At 43.7% G+C, this 22,758-nt stretch overlaps 1 protein-coding gene across 2 annotated transcripts in view; it reads left to right on the plus strand.

Annotated features, from left to right (window-relative positions):
* Positions 1 to 1,145: 1,145 nt before the first annotated feature.
* The window catches only part of NPTN (neuroplastin), a 58,773-nt gene continuing 37,160 nt past the window's right edge, over positions 1,146 to 22,758 (plus strand). The window contains exon 1 of one of the 2 annotated variants that reach the window (XM_030457237.1): positions 1,146 to 1,394. In XM_030457237.1, coding sequence (XP_030313097.1) covers positions 1,307 to 1,394 — 88 coding nt within the window. In that variant the 5' untranslated portion in view covers positions 1,146 to 1,306. The remainder of the gene's footprint in view (positions 1,395 to 22,758) is intronic. The other variant, XM_030457236.1, reaches the window with a different exon arrangement.

Here is a 22,758-nt window from a genome sequence, read left to right on the forward strand (position 1 = left end):
TGGGGGTGCCTTAGAAGGAGCTCACATCCAGCAGCAGGTTGCAGGCTTCTGTGCCATCGCAGCAAGAAGGGCTGTCAGAAATACTGTTTAAATAGCTCCAACAGGTTTAACATCAGCAGGGGTAGCCAGGGCAGTACAAGCAACACGAATGCAAGGAGGTCTGACACAAGATCTGCATTTTAAAGCAAGGAAAATAAAGAAAACCTGCTCAAAGCTGATCAGCAACTGGTTTTCAGGAAGCTTTGCAGGCCAGGTGAGCCAGGAGGGAGCTTTTGTGCTTTGTGTCCCAAATTCCACTGTTACCTTTGCTTCTTGCAGCCTGTTTCCTACCCATGCAACAAGAGCAGAGCTCATCTTGTACCTAAAAAAAGTTAACCTTTATTTTTTAATACACATGACTAGTCTGGGTCCTAACCACCCCAGGCCTTCTCCCAGCCCTCAGGCCCATGCAGCGTTTGTCCCGAGGAGCCTGCTCTGTGCCCCTCCAATTGCTACTTACCCCAACATTTAATTTTAACGCAAAGTGAAGCATTTTCACGGAGAAAACCCCACGCAGAGGCCTGCTGGGGGGGAAAACACGCCGGTGGCTGATAAAATGGTGTTTATTCGTATAGATTCTGTGTTTTTCTGACATCCCCCAGCCCCTGCATAACGCCACACAAAACCCCCCCCAACACCACCCCTGTAATTCAAACCAAACTGCAGGCTGCCGGCCTGCCTAGCACTCTACCCGCGGGTTGTTTTTTTTTTTGAGGCAAACGCCATCAGAGGTGCGTGGGGCTCCTCAGGACGCAGCTTCCCGCCGCAGCAGGAAGGGATCGATCCTCCCCCCCTCAACGCCACTGAGGGGACTCAGCCTGGAGCAGCTTCGCTGGCAGCCCCGGGCAATCGCTGTGCCGCCGCGTTAGCAGCTTTTACCCTCCTCGGTGCCTCAGGAGAGGAAGCGGAGGGCTGAAACCCGGAGCTGCACACACTAAGCGAACGGGAAAAGGGGGGGGGGAACAGCGCTAAGATGGCGGCTGAGGGGGGACGAACGCGTGACACCCCCCACCCCTCCCGCCAGGTGCCGCCCCCTCCCTCCCTCCCTCCCCTAAATCTCGCGAGAGGTGGCGGCGGCATCGCGAGAGCGGGCGCAGCGCTGCGGTAGGAGGTCGGCGGAGAAGGACAGAGCCGCAGCCGCTTCGCTCCCGTCCGCCGCCCGCCTCACCCTCCCCTCCCGGCCGCCCCCCTTCCTCTTCCTCCTCCTCCTCCTCCTGCTTTTTTCCCCCCCTCCCCCCTTCCCCCTCCTCCCCAGGTTGCGGAAAGGATGCCGCGCTCTGGGCCGCTACCCGCTGCCTTCTCGCTGCTGCTGGCGACCACTGCTCTCCTGCCGGGACCCGCCGCGGCGCAGAACGGTGAGGGAAGAAGGGGGGGGGGGGGTGGGGGAGGGGGGTGGGGGGGAAAGGGGGGGGGGACCCTGGGCTCCTCCGCTGCACCTGAGCACCGGGGATGAGGTTTGAGGGGGGAGGGGGTGACGCTGGGATTTTGAGGGTAAACCCCCGTGTTTTCGGTTTCCTGAGGGAAGGGGGCTGAGAGGGCCGAGGCGGTCCCGGCCTCCCCCCCTCCCCTCCCCTCAGTGCTTCTCCTGGGGCGTCTGGTGGTGCCGGTAAAATGGAACATCTCCTCCCGCCTACTAAACCTGCATCTGACAGGCTGCCTTAAATCATTTATAATGCAATAAAACTGGAGTTCCTTAGCAACTGCCGAGGTCTTCTGAGAGGAGCGTTAAGAGAAGGAATTTAAAAAAAAAAAAAAAAAAAAAAAAAAAAAAAAAAAAAAAGGAAAAGGAAAAGAAAAACCAAAAGAAAAAAAAACCTTCTCTCTTCCTTGTAGGATAGCATGAGCTAAATCTAGCCCGGTATGCCTCCTCCCTGATGAGTTTGCAGCCAAGTGCATGACAATTAGTGGCAGGACATAGCGGGGCCAAGAGGGCCTGGCCAGGCTGAGCCTCCTGCTCTGGGGAAGGTCCTGCGGTGCTTATAAAAATGCATCCCTGGTCCTGCTGGCCCAAGGGGAGGGTCATCCCTGAAAGCAGGTTTTATCTGCTCCAGAAGTGCCCAAACGTGGTCTTGCTGGAGCCGGTTCTTCTGCAGCATCATGGTGAAAGTAATGTCAGGGGTGCTTTGGGCTGTAAATGCTGTGAGGGACTCACAAGAGCCACTCTGGTTTACGTGCACTGGGGGGATTTACCCCTGGAATGAAGGGATACCTTGCTAATACACCAATCCCACATAAGGTTTCATCCTTCCTTCTCTCTCTCCTTCCTTTCTGCTCCACCGTCCTAGAGGTTTTCTTCCATTGAGGTGAATTTTACCTTGCTTCAGCTTTGTTGGGTTTTTGCTCTAGAAGAAACATGGAGGCTTTTGGCATATATGATGCTAGGAGAGATGTAGATGAAAGAAATAATATCCCCAAGATCCCAAATATGAATTATGGCCTTATGTGCAGATTTTGTGGCCTGAAACCAGAACTGAGCTTCATGTCTGCTAACCAACAGAAGCAGCTTTGGCACCCGTATCATATGAATGAAAACTGAAGGTTTATTCTGGTATGAGGGACTTTTTGGTCAAGTTCCACTGGGAATTAGGGACCTGGCTCCTGTAAGCTTATGTGAACGTCCTCTTTGGGCTTGTGTAGAGTCTGGTTCTCTGTTGGGGAGATTCCCTCTGCTTCCTGAGAGAGAACTGTGGCATTGGAACATCGTTTTTGCAGTCTTAATCTGCCTCAGCTGTGTTTTCCCTGTATTTGGGTGAGGTGAGCAGTCTGCTGAAGTGCCAATTAAATGGGTCGTGTGCCTGAAGCTGTTCCTGTGCAGAGTTAGCAAGTAAGGTGTCAAATGCCAGCAGCTGGTATAACAATTCCAAATAGCTGCTGGGCAGTGCAAACCTTTGGTGTTTGGCAGTAGTTATATATCTGGGGGTTAACAAAGAAATAAATTTTTCAGATAGATGGAAGGCTTTCTTCCTTTCTGTGGCTTTATTATGATTTCCATTCTTCTCATGAAACTAACCAAGTGGTAGCAGATCTTGGCATGAGGTAAGACTGCAATAGCCCAGGTGTATCCTGAAAGCTCATGAATTATTTGGTTAACTAAGGCCATCCAAGCAATTAAATGGTAAGGGATGCTCTGAGTGTCTGTAGAAGTTTGCACAGGTGAGTGAAAATCTTACTGGAGAAGAGCAGAGCACTTCCAAGGCAAGTGAAAGGTAGAGGTCCTTCTGGATAAGGTTCATTGCTGCAGTTGGATTTTTATCCCAATTGGATAAGATTTTATCCCAATTTTGTAAGAAAGGGAAACCAGTGTAAAAGTTGGAGGCCCTGCCACAGAGTAACTATTTTCTTTCAGCAAATAATAGCCAATGAGATGCTTCATGAAACAGAACAATTCCTCTTTTGCTCTGGCATGAAAAATAGGTACAGCCATTTCCTGAATTGAGTGTACTCCTTAAAAGTCATTAGAAAAACATGTGGTTTGAACAGGCATATGCAAATCTGTCAGTGACCACTCCCTTAAACCACCATATCTAAGGCACAGATGTGTTTGAAGGAATAGGGAAGGATCCCAAAGTGTCACTGGAGTGAAATGTGACAGTCCAAGAGTTGCTGAACGTACAATAACACCGCATGAGTTCATGATGATAAAGGAATGGGAATGAACTTGTTGAAGTGGGCAGGTTGCTGCTCACTGGCATAGAAAATGCCCAGTGGGATCCTGGAGGTCTGTGGGAAAGAGCTTTTTTACTGCTCCTGACAGGAGCTCACTGATTTTTCCAGAATTAATGCATTTCAGAGTATTTGGAATGAGACTCGGCTGTGGATTTAATTTTACTAAAATTGAGAGGAGTTTTGATACTTGTATGGATCACTTTTAAAGCTTTAACACCTAAAGATCATAGAACAATTTGCATGTCAGAAATTAATCTTTTCCTGAGTATTCTGAGAAACTTGTCAGGTTCTTTGAGGCTTCATTTCTGATGCACACCAGCTAATCACTTGTATCCAGTTGAGATGAAGTGACAAAGGAGAGTTAGAAGAGATGAGGAAGTAGGAGGAACAGCCAGGAAAAGCCAGTCTGTCAGAATCTCTGTTAAACCTATAGTTTCCAAATGGTATTTGTTGGATAATCACTTCAGGCCTTCAAAAGACACAGCATCCTTATAGAATGGTGCTTGACTTGCTGCTTGGTAATGAATAACCTGCTTTTTTTTATCCTCTGCAGTATCTTTTTCTTCAGGTGCTTGTTTAAAAATAAAGACTTCATTGTATTTGTGCTTTCATCTTTGAGAGTGTGGATTTAAGAGTATGGCTGTATTTTTACTGTAAGGCTTGGGCTTCCCCATGAAATCCTCCTCCAGCACACCAACAAGTGAGTTGAATTGCTAGCAACTTCTCAAGTTCTTCACTTCTCAGAGCTCAGATCTGACAAAATGTGCTTAAGCCCAGACTTTATCATCTATTGTGTAGAGGAGAGAATTCATAAAACCATTTGACTTACATAATCATAGAATTATCACAGTTGGAAAAGCCCTCTAACATAATTGCATCCAACCATCAACCCAGGGGAAAAAATTAACAAAATCATTATTACAGTAGAGCATGTCCTGAACTGCCTCATCAACAGGGTTTTTAATAACCCCAGGAATGGTAACTCTACCACTTCTCTGGGTGGTATTCCAGTGGGCATTCCATTCTCTTTCAGGAAAGAAATTCTTCCTGACCTCTAGTTTAAACCTTCCCTGGTGCAACTTCAGACCATTCCTCCAGTCCTATTGTTATTTACTTGAGAGAAGAGGCCAGCACCCACCTTCCTACACTCTTCTTTCAGGTAGTTGTAGAGATTGAGAAGGTCTCCTCTCATTATCCTCTTCTCCAAACTACTAAACCATCCCATTTCCCTCAGCTTCTCCTCACAGGACTTGTTCTGCAGACCCTTCACCAGTTTGGACAACTCTGTCCTTGCTCCAGCAACAAAATATCTTGTGTGAGGGGCCCAGGACTGAACACAGTACTCCAGCTGCAGCCTCAACATTGCTGAGTACAGGAAAAATCACCTCCCTTTTCCTGCTGGCCACACTACTCCTGATACAAGCCAGGATGCTCCTGGCTCTCTTGGCCACACTGCTGGTTTATATTGTGCCCTTATGCATCAGAAAAAGTATGCCCAGCAGATATAGGGAAGTTCTTCTTCCCCTCTTCACTGCCCTGGTGAGATCACACCTGGAATACTGGATCCAGTTTTGTGCTCCCCAGTTCAAGAGAGACGGGGTCAGAGGGAGAGCTTTGAGGTTGATGAAGGGATGTGAGCATCTCTTCTGTGAAGGAAGATTGAGAGCCCTGGGGCTGTTTCTAGCCTTGAGGAGAGAAGGCTGAGAGGGGATCTTAGGAATGTCCATCAATATTTGAAGGGTGGGTGTCAAGAGGAAGGGGCCAATATTTTTTTTTGGTGGTGCCCAGGAATATAACAGGAATAATTGGTTGAAACTGGAAGTTCCACCTCAACATCAGGAGAAACTTCTGTACTGTGAGGGTGATGGAGCACTAGAACTGCTTCCCAGAGATATTGTGGAGTCTCCTGGAGACTTTCCAAACCTGCTGGGATGCATTCCCATGTGGCCTGCCCTGGGTGCTCTTGCTCTAGCAGGGGGCTTGGACTCGATGGTCTCTGGAGGTCCCTCCCAACCCCTAACATTCTATGATTCAGCCAGATGGCAACCAGCACCTCCAGGTCCTTTTCTGTCAGGTTTTTTTTGCCACTCCAAGCCTATAGCATTGCCTGGAGTTGTTGTGACCAAAGTACAGGACCTGGCACTTGGTCTTGTTAAACCTCATGCACTTGGCCTCAGCTCATTGATTCAACCTCTCCAGATTCCTCTGAAGAGCCTTCCTACTCTCAAGAAAATCAACACTACCCTCCAGCTTGGTGTCATCTGCAGACTTTCTGAGGAAGCACTCAGTGCCCCCTCATCTAGATCACTGATTAAAATACTGAACAAGATCAGCCCCAAAATAGAGCTCTGGATGACCCCACTGGTGACCAGCTACCAACTGGTTTTAACTCCCTTCACCACAACTCTCTGGGTCAGGTCATGCAGCCAGTTTTTAACCCTGCAAAGACTACACCTCTCTATGCCCTGAGCTGCCAGCTTCTCCAGGAGGATGCTGTGGGAAAGGGTGCCAAGGGCTTTACAGAAATCCAGCTAGACAACATCCACAGCTTTTCCTTGGTCCACAAGAACAAGATCAGTTGGGTCAAACAGGACCTGCCTTTCCTGAACCCAGGATCCGTTTGCCATGTGAGAGCACTCAAGCTGAGCCTCTCTAGTTTTTTTGGACACTGAGGTCAGGCTGACAGGCCTGTAGTTGCCCAGATTCTCCTTCTGGCCCATCCTGTGGGAGAGCATCACATGGGCCTCTCCAGTCATCTGGGACCTCTCCTGTTAACCAAAACTGTGGAGAAATGATGGTGAGAGGCTCCCTCAGTATCCTTGGGTGGATCCCATCTGGTCCCATAGACCTGTGAATGTCCAGGTGCCACAGCAGGTCAAAACTAGACAGAAGTGGAAGTAAAAAGAAGTTAGGTGGCACTTTTTAACCTTTGCTGTCTTCATTCTCTTTGGATGAATGAGAAAGAACTAATGAACTGGCTTAGAATAGAAGAAGGCTTTTCTGCTGGCAGAAACCAGTAGAGAAATGACCATATAATCAGGAGAGAGTGACTTCCAACTGGAAAACCTTCCTTTTATCCTGGTGATGTGTTTCCTGGCTGCCGATTGTCATCCATTTTGTGCTGATGATCTGACAGAATTTTAATAGACCAGATAAAACCAAGGAACCGTTTCATACAGCATTTGTGGAGCAGGAGTGTGGGCTGAGTGTCGAGGAAAATGTTCGAAGTTCTGTTCTTTTTCCCACCATTGCTCTTCTCCTTCCTCCTACAACTCCCGCATAGGAAACTTAAATACAAGCAATGTGACTGAAGTGCACACACTCCAGAATTGCACCAAAATCTGAGGGACCTCAGCTCACAGGTAGAGAGGCCAATAATTGCTAATACTCAGTCATTCTCCTTTTGTTACAAAAAAAAAAGTGAGGGACTTTTCACTCATTAAAAACACTGAGAGCATTAATTATCTTTACAACCTACTGCTGCTGAAGATTACCTCTTGCTAAATTGATGAATGAGGCCCATTCTTCACAAGGAGTTCTTTCTGTTGCTCCAAGTACTACTTAAGAGGTGTCAATTTTTAAAGCTTGCTTTGTAAAGGACAGTGCCAGCCCAGTGATTCATCCTTGGGTTGGAAAGCCAGAACATTTGAACTCTTCCCAACCTGAAATGCTGGATGTGCTGCAGCTCCCACTGACAAACCTGCTAAAACTTGAAGTTGGATGAACTGTTTCTGCTTATTTCTTATCAGGGAAAACCTTCTGTAAATCTAACCTACAGCTGCCTTCCTGTCCTTTTTGTTCCTTTTATCCATGCAATTTAGAGTAGGGAGGAGGGTGCTACCTTATCAGCAGTTCCTTTCTGTAGTCCTCCAGGTTAATTGCCATTCTTATACTTGATAAGTTGCATTTTCCTGGTGCTTTTCTGTGAATTTTCTCAGTCACATTTTCGGGAGTGTGATGTGTAAAACTGGATGCACTTCCAGCTGGGACCCGACCAAGCTTTGGCAGACTGGAATGTGTCTTGCATATGGCATTCCTGTTTGCATCACAAGACAAATGGTTTCTTACAGTAAAACAGTTTTGACTCGTGTCCAGTGGAATCCTTTACAGTGATCAGGTCTTACATTGAATTCCTTTACTGCCTAAACCTCCTGGTTCTTAGGTGTACTTAGGATATGGGATCTTATCTGCTCCGTTGTCTTCCCCTGCTTGTCAAAAAACTTAATTCTGTCTTCTTGACCACCCTACTTCAGCTTGCTTTGGCTTGATCAGCTTAAATGACCCTCTAGCCCATCCCTGGTGTTAGTTCATCTTGTTTTCCATAAACTTTTTAATGTACTATATCTCAAAACAAACAAACAAAAAGCCAACCCCAAACAACCCGCACATGTTGTGCCAAGCTACATTAATGAGATTTTATTTTTGGTTAGGAGGCTCTTGTATAGGGCAGTATTAAAAGCTTTACTACAATTAGGGAACTACAGTCTGTTCTTTCCCCTCTGGAGTCACCTTTGGGTTTTAGTACCTTTATCATAGGGGGTCAGACCCTTGTGGGAGAGCTGGATTGAACCACAGGTAGGTGATAGAGCTCTCTCCTTCCCTCCCCCGATCCCCTCTCAGTTTTCCATTTTTGGGCACTTTCAAGCAGATTTCTTCTGTTCTTTTTGGAGACTGAAATTGGGCTGACTGGTTTGTGATTACACAGTCTTTCCATTTCAGATGTGGGCACTGTGAAGGGTGCTTCCCTCCTCTGTTCCATCCATCTCTCACAAGTCCTGCAGAGGGAGTTGAATTAAACCCAACAGCTTCACAGCACCTAAACTTTCTGCAGCAGCCTGTAATCTGCTTCTAGATCTTTTCCTCTTGTCCAAGACAATTTATGATATTTCTGTTTGGTTTTTTTGTTTTGTTCTGGTTTTGAATGACATACTAGGGAGCCAGAGATCCTTTCAGTTTTCCATACAGCTCTGGGCTTTCTGCCCTTGCCAAAGATGTGCTGAGATTGTTTGCAGAAACCCACCAGAGGGTAAGGTGCTGCTTCTGCTGGCAGAGCCAGGGACTGAATGTGCAGATCCGCCATCTGATCCTGCACCCAGTCCACTAGATGCTTGAGAAGAGCCTGAATGTGTTCAGCTAAACTTCTTAAAATGAGCTGTTTGTTGTGTTTTAATAATGAGTGTAGTAACCTGCCACTTTCCCAACTTAATTCTACAATGTGAAACCTGACTTGGATAAGGTTGGAGGAGGGAGAGCATCTGTTAGAACAACTCAGGACCATATAAAATGTAATATCTGAGTGGTGATAACTATCTTTTATTTGCATACTTTTAAAAATCTGACTTGATATGTTAAATTTATTTCACTTTGCAAATCAAGCACTTTTTTTTCATGTCCACACGGGGCTTTTTTTGGTGTCAAGGGAGACGTGAGTCTAAACCAAATAGAATTCCTGGATCAAGTGTCTGTATCTATGTCAAAACTTGAAAGTACTTATTCCCTGGTAAGATAACTACTGTAGACTTTGAAAAATTCATGCCCTGTTGGTAAGCTTGGAGCTTATTTGGGTCATCTGGGTGGCTCATCTGGAAGTCACCTCTTGTTCTCTGACGCAAACTCAGCCAAGAAAAAGGACAAGAACTTCTGAAGCTGTGAAGGGTTCCTCATCAGATGACATCAGAAGCTGTTGATCTTTGCTATAACTAAGAATGAGAGGTTATTTGAGAGCATTTTAATTTTTTTTCCACCATTCCTGCTCAGAATGCAGTTGAAACCAGCGTTGTATTGCAGCTGCTGGAAGGGGTGTATGTGTAGGGCAGAGGGTGAACGGGGGGTTCTGATCCTGGGGAGCAAATCTGGAGTAATTATGACTCCAAGTGACGTGCTGTTGGGAGCCTTTATCCTTTTCTGAATGGCTTTGATGTTGAAAAGGGGCAGGATGGCAGAGGTTGCTGCTTTTGAAGGAGAGAAGAGGCCCAGTGTGGTGCCTGCTTTCTACTCTTTGGAACTTCAGAATGGAAGATGGAGCCTCAGGGGCACAATGTTTACATCCAGAGCTTTTGATACATCAAGTTGGAAACCTTTTCTTCTAGAAAAGAGCAAGCAGGGATGTTCTGGAAAAAAAAAATAAATTTCAGATGATGATGAGGAAAGTGCCCAAGATAGGAGGTAACTGACTAAATGGATTTGCATGAAACCTTTTTATAGTAGTAGCTACTTACTACCTCCTACATTTTGTGAATTATTGGTGGCTTTGAGAGCACATGGGGATCATGGGGGCTCTCCCTGCAGCTTGTTCATTCCTTTGGAAACCTAAGCTAAGTGTGTTTTCTAGTGGGCATATTGAAGACATGAGAAAATAAGAGGAAGGGGACTATAATAGACTAGAAAGGGGAAGCCTTGAAGAGATGCAGTCAGTCCAAAACTTCAGCAGTGAAAGCTGGTCAGAAAAGGATTTAATTCTGGGAGGTTGGTAAAGCTGAAAAAGAATGTATTTTAAATTTTAAAAGGAGGAAATTAAATTTAAATGCCCAGAAAAGAGCTTGGTAAGGATTTTGGCAGTAAGGTAGGTTCCCAATAGAAGTCATGGCAGCCCAAAGGTCAGGCTGAAATAAACCTGTGAAAAAGTGTGCAGCAAAAGTTTGAAAAAACAGATGCTTAAGTGCATTTTTAAAAAACTGAGTTGATACATACTGACTGATAACTCTATTTTTTTTCCTCTACTTTGTTAGGAAAGCTTTGTGGTGGTTGTCCAGGATAAGCTACCTGAGCAGGTAGAGGTTGTAAATGTAAAAGTATTTTAGTTCCTGTTGTATTAATTCAAAACTCCTAATAATTAAGTGATGCTTAAGTGGCTTAAGTGCAGTTTTAAATTGGAAACCAGCTGCACTGTCTCTCTTAATCTTGTTTAATTAGTGCAGGTGTTGTAATGTTCAGAACCTGGTATCTGTAATGATACCAGTCTGTAATGACTGATGGAAGTAGTCAAAATATTACTTGATAACTTCTTGCTTGAGGAAAATCTGAATTTATTATTACAGTCCAGAGCTTGATAAAGCAACTGAGGTTGCTCCAGGGACTGTGGTGGAAGTTAGGGCTGCTTGGTTTGGCAAGGATAATTAGTAGAGCTGTAGTTGATCACTTAGTGCTACACAACTGTCCGTGGGCTGGGGGCACCAGAGCAGCAAGATCAGCCAGGCTGCAGCCTCTGCAAGGATGATTTTTCCTTTTGAATTATTGGAGTGAGGTGCTAAAAATCCACAGGATTATGGAAGAGGGGTTGATTTTAATTCCCTGATGGAGCAGGTTAGGAACATTGTAACTAGGAGGCTGCTGAAGCAGAGAATGAGAAGATCTGCAGCATAGTGTTACCCTTGTTGTTAATTTTGTGTTCTCTGTATCCTGAAGCAAGGGCAGCACATTTGTTTGTCACCCTTCAGTTGTGACTTGTTGCTTGAGGTACTTGTATGTTCAGGAAACCAAATTATTTCATCCTTTCTCCTTTGCTTTAAGCATAGAAGGTTGCAAGCAGCTGACTCACATTTTATACTGTTACATATTTCAGTGATTAAAATTTTTTTTGTTAAACTCATACTGCGTTATACAACTGGAAATGTTTCTTAGTTCTGCATCACTGCTTTCTCTGTGCACTCCTGTGTAATCTGTACTTAGAAAGGGAAAGGCATAGCAGAAAAAGATGGCAAACTATTCTAGTGAGAGTTGAGGTGAGAGTTAAGAGGTTGAGAGAAAATGAAGCATGGAGTAAATGACATGGATGAAAGAGATACAAAGCAAATCTGCTGGATTTAGTATAGCAAGAAGTGTGGGAAGGGCTTGTACAAATTTTAATCCAGGTAATTGCCAAAAAAGCAATTATTTTTTTCTGAGCTTGAGGCACTGTCTTCTTTCTCAAGTTAGTAGCTGAAGACTTGCAGAGTAGACTCTCCCATGGCACTTGTGACAGATGATTTTAATGGCTCTAGGAGGTAAATACGAAGCTTGTTATTTGGAGATATAATTTTATTCAGTGTTTGTGTGTAGTGAGACAAGTTCTGCAGCTACCTTCTTCTCTTGCAATGACTGCCAGTACACATGAGCAGGGGGTTGAGCAGTTAGTTGCTGGTGAGGGTTACCACTTCATTACAAGAGAGTGGCCTTGGGGAAGTTGTTTTCAGAATCTGAAAGCAGCTGAACATTGAGGTTTTGTGACTTAGAACCAGCCTGCACCTGGTCACTGGAAGTCTCTGGGTGGGTTTCTCTTCTCCCTTCATGAATTTTGGGAAGTTAGGGCTTTCCTGGCCTGGATTTTTTCCTTTCCCCCCCCACTACTTTTTCCTGCTGAGGAAGAAAATGTTTGACAGAGTGAGCAGAGCTGTTGTTGTTGCTCTGCCTGTGTATGACCCATCCCATGACAAGTTATTTTTCTTTAACCTGATGGTAAAATCTGAGTATGTCTCAGGTGTGTTGGAGGACTTGTTGCTGATACTTCCAAATTGCAGGGAAAGGATTGTCTTTGGCAACTATTTGTACACTTTTTAGATATGCATGGAGAGTTTTTCTTTTGTAAAATTTCTCTAAATCTGCAATTATAGAAAAATACATTCAGGTTGACACTCCCTTTCTGCTGCTTCTTGCTGTAAGAAGTGCTGTATTTGATGCTTGTTGTTTAGTCTCCATAATCTAGAAACTAACTGGGGATGACTCTGTAGGTTTATGGTCTGGTCTGACATCAGTTTCAGAACTGCCAAAAAAAAAAAATCACTTCCAAGGAAGTGGTTCTGCCCCTGTACTCAGCCCTGGTGAGGCCACACCTCGAGTACTGTGTCCAGTTCTGGGCTCCCCAGTTCAGGAAGGATATCGAGGTCCTGGAGCAGGTCCAAAGGAGGGCAACCAGGCTGGTGAAGGGATTTGAGCACAGACCCTATGAGGAGAGGCTGAGGGAGCTGGGGCTGTTCAGCCTAAAGAAGAGGAGTCTCAGGGGAGACCTCATCACTCTCTACAACTCCCTGAAAGGAGGGTGTAGCCAGGTGGGGGTTGGGCTCTTTTGCCAAACAACTTTCAACAAGACAAGAGGGCAGGGTCTCAAGTTGTGCCAGGGGAGGTTTAGGTTGGATATTAGAAAGATTTCTTTACAGAGAGGGTGATCAGGCATTGGAATGGGCTGCCCAGGGAAGTAGTGGATTCTCCGTCCCTGGAGATATTTCCAAAGAGCCTGGATGTGGCACTGAGTGCCATGGTCTAGCAACCATAACGGTGGTTCAAGGGTTGGACTTGATGATCTCTGAGGTCCCTTCCAACCCAGCCAATTCTATGATTCTATGAAGTTGCATTTCACTAAATTGTCCTCTCTCCCTTCTGCTGCATTTGGGTTTGTGTTTGTTTTGATAACTAGCATCCATCAGATAATGCTTTCAATCATGTTCACCTTTGGATTTTACCTTCTGGTGTAAGTTCTATCACCTTTGACCACTGTGTTTTTGATACTATTTTAGTTTTATTCTATTTGTTCCAATTTTTATGTAAAATGGTTGGGAATGATGCTGTAACCATCCAGTATTTCAGAAGCTTTCTTGCTGGCTTTCCAGCATGACAGTACTATAAATGTTTTAATTTCCTCCAATTAAATTGTGTTTTTCTGGATGGATTATGGTGCAGCTCTCCTCATTTTTCCCCTGCAACATGTGGTAATGCAGCACTTTTTTCCTGACTGTTTCCAGAAGCAGACTGTTTGAAGTAGTCATGACAGTTTGTATCCCTCCTTGCTTTTGAGGGTACTTAACCTAATAGGAGACTCAGGTATCCACTGCTGATGGTTTTACTTTTAGGCTGAATTTGTTAAATTTTTTAACTGACAATTTCTTCAACACTTTGTTGCAAATTCTGTAGTGCTCAGTAACAATTTAGGGTCTCACTGAAGGGTATGGCTACTTTGGAACAAAGCTGCATGTTTTGGGTCTCAGACTCCCAAAGCTCCTATTTTTAGCATCAGTTTACTGACCCCTATCTTGAGCTATACAGAGTAATAAAAACAATAAAATAGTCAGTTTTGGTTTCTAGGAAGGGAATTAGGGATGGAGCAAAAATGACAGGACAGAGAAATAACTTTTAAGGAGCTATAAATACCAGCCAGGACAGGAGCTATAAAAGGACATGGATGAATATGGTACTGTCTGGAGTATCCTCTTTCCCTGTACCTCCTTCTCCATCCTCTCAAATCTTGCTTTAAAGTAGATACTATACTGTGTGGCTTTTTAATGCAAAATAAATGTCCAGGAGTTGGAGCTGTCAGTGGCCTACATTCATGTTTTTCAGCAAAGCATTGTCACATTTTTGATGTTGTCCCTTTTGTTGTGTCTCTTCTAGGCAGCAAAGTGACTGCAGAGATTTATCCTTTTAACAGCACCTACCAAATGTTAACCTGGCATTGGCTGCCCAGTCAGTACCAGTATGAGCATGCCCCATCCTGCATTGCTGCTCTCCTGATTTGGGGCCTCACTGTGACAAAAAAAAAAAAAAAAAGTGGATTTATAGTTCCCAAAGGGTTTTCCAAATATTACTCTGTCGTCCTCTTTTTTTTTTAACCTGAGCTCTTGCCTCTCAAAGACAGAAAGTTACTAAGTAAAGCTTTTTGGTTTCCTTGTGGGAAAAAACCAACTTGCTCTCAGATGGTAAGGAAAATGTCACCACTGTTAAGGAAAACCCTCAGCAGCAAAATCATGATGGCTGGAACATCACTGCATGCTTGCCCACTTTTATATTCTTGCCAGAACCACCACACTTAAGACCTACTTAAGACCAGATTTAAGACCTACTACAGGATAAATTCTTTGTTTGTTGGTCTGGCCTCTAGTGGAGTATTCAAAAATATCTTTCAATGCTGTTGTAAAATGACTGCACAGTTCAAGAGCATGTGAAAGACTTTGGTATCATCATCATCATGTTAAGTACAACTGCTCTTTAACACTCCTGTTTTAATAAAGTAAATGAAGTACGTTGAGTTTAGGGAGATGATTTAGATTAGATTTTACCCAACTTGTTTAGGTCACCATTTATGCTCTTCTCACACACCACAAAATCTCTAAAATGTAGTTTGGTTTTCTTTGGCTCTTAAATCTGTATCAGCTGTGGGTTTGGATCCCCTGATATCTTGAGTAGGCTGGATTTGAGTTCTCTTAGGGGTCCAGGCATGCTGGAACTTGCCACTGAGTTCTGTGTAGACCTTTTTTCTTTTCTATCTCATTACTTTCATAAGGAAGTCATCTCAAGCCTTTGCCTTTCAAGCTTCCATTTTTTTCCAGTGCATTGCATCAGTGATGTGGTGGTTCAAAAAAAGCAGAATAATTTTTGAAATAATGTTTAAAGACTGCTTAATTGAACTGTTTGGGGCTCCATCTCTCTCAATTCTTGCAGAAGCCTTAGAGCAGATACAGTTGTGGTTTGGGATTTCCAACCCCCCCCCCCCCCATAAGTGGTAGCACAGTGGTGGTGTTTTGTAAATTTTCCTTGTACAGAACAAAGGCAGAGGTTTCTGTCAGGGTTTTCTGTCAGGTCCCTATTATGCTGCCTGCTTGAAGAGCCCAAACCTACTTAGCACTTAGTTGGGCTGCTGCTTTTGCTGTGAAAGGAAGAGGAGCAGGGGAGCCTGGCCAAAAGGGCTGTGAAGCTCAAAAGAAGGCCCAGAAGCTCAAAAATAGGCCCCTTCCACCATGACTGATATTTAGGGTGTTGTTGCCCAGTGGAATCCTTTACCCACCACTGGCATTTTGAGGAGTTTTGTTGCCCTTCAGCATGTAATTAGCAGGAGGGCCAAGTCAGGAGATCCAAGTGGCTCAGTTCCCTCTGCTGTTCCTCTGCAGCCTTTGGCAGCTTCTGCCTGTGCATTAGGATGCCTGGAGCAGGGAGTCATCAGTTAGGCTGCCATTAGTTTTGGCTGATACCCAGCTTGAATTTCATCTCACAAAGAGTGATATTTGATGCTGTGGAGGAGCTGCCCTCCAGAATTTTGTGTTTGGTCTAATAATCCAAGTGGTGTCAGTCAAGCATGGGAGACCAAACCCATGGTCAAAGAAGGGATGCTGAAAGCCTGATGGAGCTGCATGCACTGCTGCAAGGCAGAGGGAAGGACAAGGCTCTTGCTCCTGGGAGTTTCCTTTGTGTAAATGGTAAGTGTTGGTAAGCTTGATGTGGGCATCTGGGTTAGCAAAGCCTTCTTGTGGTCAAAAACATGTTTAGAGTAAGAGAACACACAGGGAGAAGCTGAATGCCAGTGGAGAAATGGCTTGGGGGGTAAAAAGAAATGCTGAAAAATTCAGCTTGGAACAAGTGTCTCTCAATGTGCAAAGTAGCCTAAATCTGGTGACCAAAGTGTGGCATCTCTGCTACGTTTTAAAAAAAATCCTTTCTGCCTTCCTCTAGCCTGAAACTGGAATACATTATGGTTCTCTCCTGGAGAAAAGTCCATCTCTGGGCTGTCTGCTGCTGCTTGAATACAGTGCCCAGCTTGTCTGACCAGGGAGATCAAGACCTGACCTGCTAGGGATGTGTTGATTCTGAAGTTAGCAAATTTTGCAGCAAAGCAGGATTTTACTTCTTAGGCAGATTTTGCTCTGTTAAAAAGTTGGACTCTTACTGCAATTTAAGTGCAACACCTTTTAAAATGCAACTGTACATTCTGCTAATTCACACAGGAATTTTTTTTTATGCCCTGTTCTCAGCCCTGCCTCAGATGGTGTGGCCTCTTACATAACCTGACAATTCTGCAAAGGGCATTTCTTTAAAAAGGTCAGTGTATTAAAATGTCCTGCTGCTTCATCATGGCTGAGGCAGAGCAGCCTGGGCTTCTGCAGAATGCATAAAAGGGAAAAAAAAAGAGGTTTGCTATTCAATAGGTGCTTCCTTTATGCAGAAGAAGAGATGTAATCAGTCTCCTTTCAAACACACATTTGTTGGATCAGGAAAGGTCAAAGCAAAACTGAGAAGCTCTGTAAACCTTTAGCTCTCTAATGGCATAGTCTGAGGATTTTAAATAATTAATCAGAACACAAGGTATTTCTTGGTATCCTTACCAAAATGTTAGAGTGTTTTCAGTAGGTTTAGGGTGTAAATCTGGTGGTCTTAATTTTTTTTTTTTTAAGATCTTGAGCCTGCAGACTTCAGTTGCTCTGTTACATGTGAACATTGGACAAATTTAAATTGCTGTCTGCTGTAACTCAGCTTTTCAGTGTTGTGAAACTGAATTCCTTCTCACTTCAAGGGAGTGGGTTCCTATGTTAACAATTATAATTTCTTTTGCTATCAAGAAGAGCTTTTCTATTGCTCTGTCTTTCAGTTTTAGAGAAATTATTGTACATTGCTTAGCTACAGCATATTTTCTCTAATGACCTCAAAAAAAGGAGTTAAAACGAATAAATGCTGCCTATTTTTTTTTTCCTCCTTGCACAGATGATTTTAAGTCTTTTGTCCTCAGGTTGTGCCAAGGAGAAGCATAAATGGAAAGAGCAGAATCCTGCCTGCCTATTGTGAGGATGATGCAAGCTTAATCTTTGGAAAAACCTCTGAGAAACAAGTCTGCAAGTTTTCTGGCAGGAAATTTTCTGTAGCACTTGCTTCTCCTGCATCCAACCAGCTTTCTGCCAGCGTGTGCTCTTTTGAACACTCAGGCATGCAAAGGTTGCAGTTGTCACACAGTGACATTGTCCTGACAAGGCTTGGCCCAGAATCCTGCCCTCTGCCAGCATCAGCCAAGCCACCATCCCTGCTCCTTCAGGTGCCTGGGTGGGTGCCACTCTGAAGTGTGGAGATAAAAGGATTTTTTTTCCTTCAAATTAGAACAGTGTATAGCTCCAGGTCTTAACAGAGGGAGCCTGTGGACACCTAGTGAACCTGATCACCACTTTAATGTCTGATTTGAATCCCTAATCAGTTGGCTAGAGAATTATAATTGCCTTAAGACACTTGACTCTTGCATCAGTCTTCCAGTGCCCAACCCTTCAGTTTGGAGGCAGCTCAGGGGAATGTTTTCCAGTCACGTGGGTAGTGCTCAGGAATGGGATCACAAACCTCTTCAGGATATAAAAATTCATTAATATTGGGGCTGGCTGGGGTTCTGCTGGTGCTGCTTATCTGAGATGCTCATCCTCAGTGAGGAACAACTTGGAAGTGCTCAAATGGCATTTTCATCCACACTGGTTTAGTTGGTATTATACAGATTGTTGGTTTCCATGAGCTGCTGAATGAAGTTACCCAGATTTGCCTTTTTAGAGCAGATGATTGAAACACCAGGCAGCCAAATATAATATAGTTTAGGAAGCTGTCTTCTCTGCTGCTTGTGGTATATGTGAGCTACTTCAGAGGTGGCCAGGAGTGGTTCTTGTCAGCTGTCCTCTAATATTTTCTTTGAAATATGAAGTAATGTGCTTTTGAAGGCACTGAACAAATACATGGACTTGCTGTTGATCCACAGACCAGTCAGTGTTTCACAGGCAAGCTAATGCCTGCTGTAGGTCAATCAGAGATGCTTTCATCATGTCTCCTGCCAACCTATTGTTTATTTGAAGAGCTTTGGTCTGAGCATTATAAATAAATGAGAGATTTTTGTGTACTTCCTGTAGAAGAGAATGCTTTAATAACATGTCTGCAGGGATATTTAAAAATGACTCTAACCAGAGTGTCAAAAGCAGAGAGAATCACTGTAATAAATAAACTCTCAGAGCAGAGAGCATTAGGGCTTTCTAGTTGATACTCCTTCAACGCCTCTAAGCAGATGGGTTTAAAAAGCAGACTTTGATAAGCTGTAAATTGAAAATAGGGCTTATACTCAGGAAAAAACGAGCTGTCATAGGGTTAGCCAGTGCAAAAGTACTGCCATGCCTGCTCCTCATGTGTTAACATGACCATTAGTTTATACATGAGAACCACTGCTTTAGTCATCAGCCCTTTTTTGCAGAAAAATACAGAAATTGGCAAGTTTAAGATCCTGAGTAAAATACCAAGTTTCCCAATTGGTCTGGGAAAGACCTAAGTCAGTGTTCCAGTCCCTTCTTCACACTATGCTCTTTTATCATGCAGAGCTTTGTTCTTTCTGTCTAAAGAACCAGGAAAAAAAAATATGTGAACTCCTACACTTCAAATGTGACTATAGCCAGCAGGCTGACACCAGTATGGAACCAAAATGTGGGAGGAGATCTTAATTTCTTGTTCTGTCTCTTCTTCTCTTGCCAGATAGCCCAGATTTGCATCTGTTTTCATGTCTTCTACCTTACCATATCAAACATACACAGGTATGGGGTTGTTGCAAAAGCAGAAAAATTGTGAACTCTGTCCACAACTCATGAAATTATGTGTGAATATGAGAAGGAGACCCAGAGGAGGTTTCTGAACCCCAACAATTTATATAATGAGAATGAATGAGCATAATTTCCAGGGATCAGGAGCTGTAATGGCTGCCACACACCAGGGTCTTTTCCAGCCACTGGTTAGTGTTCTGTGAACTGTGCTCGGATGGGGCTTGTCAGTGATTTATTGTTACTGAGATCAGCTTCTTCCACAATAAGAGAGAGCATAAAATAATAGCCATGCTTGTAAGGCATTGCAGGGTGAAGGTAAGCACTGCTTTTTTTTTTTTTTATGCTGAGGAAACTTTAAAAGCAGCCATGGTCTGAAGGTGTGTAGGAGATGGGCAGTTTAAAGGCTTCAACCTGATCTAAAGCTTGATCTTTTGGGAGAGGCAGTTGGAGCAGGCAACCTTCAAAAATCCTTTCCAATCTGAATTCTGTGATTTATAACCCAGTAGCTGATTTGTTGTGTGTCCTTTCTCCATCCCTCTCTGCAGGGAAGTGTCTCTTGGCTATCTGGAGCCTATTCCCAGAATGGTGTCACAAGAGCAAAGGCTCTGAAATTTTTACCTCAAGGACTCTCTGAATTTTACTTCAGCAAACAAACAAAATCAGTTTGCTCATAAATCTGCTGGCAGGTTAAACTAAGCAAGACTTTCTAATGCAGAGAGAAATGAGGAATGTTGGTCTGAATCCAGAAAATGGTGATCCTCATGACTGTGGGCCTGGAGAAAGTTTACATCATGAGTTCATGCTTTTTATATGATGTTCTCTGGGTAATGTTTTCTTCTGTAGCAAGTCAAAACCTACCTTCAGCTCTATAAAGCTGCAAGATGAGGTTGCAGGAATTAATTTCACATATTGCTCTGCTTCTCAGTGTGCTTATAGATGGCATAGGCTCATCTGGATATCTGATACAAAGGTCCTAGTGCTGCTTTTAAAGTTGTTTCTGTAGCTGGCTAAAGAGCAGGGCAAAGTGAAACAAGAAAATGAAGGCAAGTTTTTTCTTTTCTGGAGCTGGCGTGGTGCATGGAGGAGGGACTGCAGCCAAAGGTTGTTTGAGGTGGCCCATGGTGGTCACACTGTCACCCTTTAAACCATCTCACATCAAGTGAGGTGATGAACACCAAACCCATCATCCTGGAGATGATGAAAACCCCTGCTCTCCAGGGGTAGGAGAAGGGGACGCTGTCACCCTGCCTGATGATAGTTGAAATCAGGCAGGGTGCTTGAGTGCTTTCCATGGAACTGAGGGATCTTCACCTTTCTTCCCCAGCTGACATGCCTGCTGTCACTTTTTTGGAGATTTGCCTAATTCCAGATAGTTTGGTTTATTAAAGGTGAGCATTGGAAAGAAGCTAAACATTAATTAGACTGCCTTTTTTTCATCCTCTCTAAATGAGGTAAAAATGCAATACTTTGTCAGTGTGCTGGTGGGTTTTTGCCACCCTCAAAAACTGTATCACTTAATTAACACCCATCAGTGAAGAAGAAAAAGGTGTTAATTAGAATGCCAGTTTTAAATAGCAGACACTTAGTGATGAGGTTTTCAAAGCCCAGATGATGGAATAGTGGAGAGGGGAGGAGGGCAGCTTCTTAGGGTCGTTTTCTTTGATATTCTGGTGCAAGTTAGAAATGAGACTGTTGCCATGGAATAAAGGTGAAAAGAAGCTCTAGTGAGGGCAGAGCCAAGCCAGCTTTGAGAAGTGCTTTGTGGACTGCCCAGGCTCATCTGTTCCTGCAGCTATTACGTGAAGTTTTTGCAGCTTCATTCCTCTTTTCAGAAAGTGCACTCTGCCTGGGCCTTCATCTACAGGTGCTCCAACCACACTTTGAACCCCTGAGTCTTGGTGTCAGGACCAGCCTGTGGAAGGAGGTGCTTGTCTCTGAGTCAGTACAAATGCAGCATTTCAGAAGCATCTGTTTATACAATATTTTTCCCTTTTGGGTTTTCCTAACTGCAGTGTTTTCTTAATTCCCATACAGGAGGTTGAGCTGCTTATCTACTCACTCCAAACCATGTGTTGATGGTAGTAAAGCTTTAGTGCTTTTCACCTGTGCAGAAAGGGTATTTGGAAAAGCGGAGGGAATTAATTTTTTTTTTTAATTAGGGAAAAAATCAGATCACATACTCCAAAATACTGGTTATGGAAAAGGAGTGAAAAGAATGTAATGAGATCTTATGGAGAACTTCAACCCTAATGCCTCTTCCTAGTGGCAGAACTTAGATGCCAAGGGTGATAGCATTTACTAGAGTAACACAGGGATATCTTGATATTTGCATATGAATATGCAGTCTGGAGCATTTTGGGTAGCACTGGTCTGTAGACTATATAAAACTTCACTTTTTTTGCCTTTTTTTATTCCACTTAGGGAAGGAATTCCTGAAGGCATGTATTTACAAAAAAGAATTACACTAGGTTAACGACAGAGTCCTTTTAATGGGTTTTCAGGGAAATAAAAATGTACTAAACTAGCTCTCCTTTATTCAACCTATAAATAGCAGAATTGCAGGCAATACACAGGAATGAATTCTCCAGAACTGTGCTAAAGGCCTGGGAGCAGAGGAGGCACAGTGCAATACAGACAGGGCAGGTAGGAAACATCAGCCTCTTACTGTGTACGTCATGGTTTTCACTGTAAATGTGGACAGTCAGTAAAGCATTCAGGCCCTCACTACTCACTGCTTCAGCTCTGGGGTTTGAGTTCATCCTGAGGATCGGGTTTCTTTTTGTTCCAGCTTTGCCAACTCCCTTTCTGAGCTTTGAACTCTTTTCTTTCTTCATGGAAGTTGAATTCACCCCAAGATAAAGATCAGGACAGGATAGGAGCATTAACTTGATGGATATGTGCTCTGCATTGATCCTGACTCTAAAATTGCTTTGTTACAGCTGTGCTTCCAAACATTCTTGCAAATACCTTGCAATTCTTGCATTTGGGTCACCTCTGTATGTTCCTGTGCATGTGTCCTGCTTTGAACCTCTGGGAACAGCTTCTCCTGCTAATTGGGTTTCACAGCTTGTCTCTCCATCCTTGCAGACTCCATTTGCAAGACTTTTTCCTCTTGTTACCTGATGTTGATGGGCTTGTGCTTGATTTCAGCTTGATACCTGTAAGACCCAGATAAATGAGTTTGTTCAGCATTTTGAGGGCTTTTTGCATTACCCACAATTCATTGAAATCTGTTTGTTCCTGTCTTTGCTGTGACTGGATTAATATTTCCTTTCCTCAGCTAGCACTTCCCTACATTCTCTTAAGGGAAAACACAACTTTATTTTTTAAACCTCTTTATTTAGAGCATTCTTTAAGTTGGGAAGATCCAAATGGATTCTTTTCCATCCTAGTGCTTCCTGTGTTCATTTTCAGTAGCAGAAGGATATTGCAATCAGTAGCTCAAGGATGATTTTTCTTGCTTTCTTTGTATTCTTAGACTGGTAGGTTGCAGCTTGTACAATTCATGCAAATTGTTGATATCTCCACCAAGATAATTTTTGTATGTTTATTCTAGCAGGTGATGAAATTGGGGAGCTCTTTGGTCATTGCAGTACTGGTTTTAAGCTATTCAGGAGTTGTCTTTCATGTTGCTTTTTCATTCGGGCTCTGGCCAGGGTAGGACAGAAATTGCTCTGCAGTTTGCTGCTTCAGAAGCTGATCAAAATTAAATATTTCCATGCATTTCTAATAGGTATAAACCTCCAGATGTATGCTATATTTAATGCTGCAG

This window comes from Calypte anna, chromosome 10 (genome assembly GCF_003957555.1).
Source record: "Calypte anna isolate BGI_N300 chromosome 10, bCalAnn1_v1.p, whole genome shotgun sequence".
Lineage (NCBI taxonomy): Eukaryota > Metazoa > Chordata > Aves > Apodiformes > Trochilidae > Calypte > Calypte anna.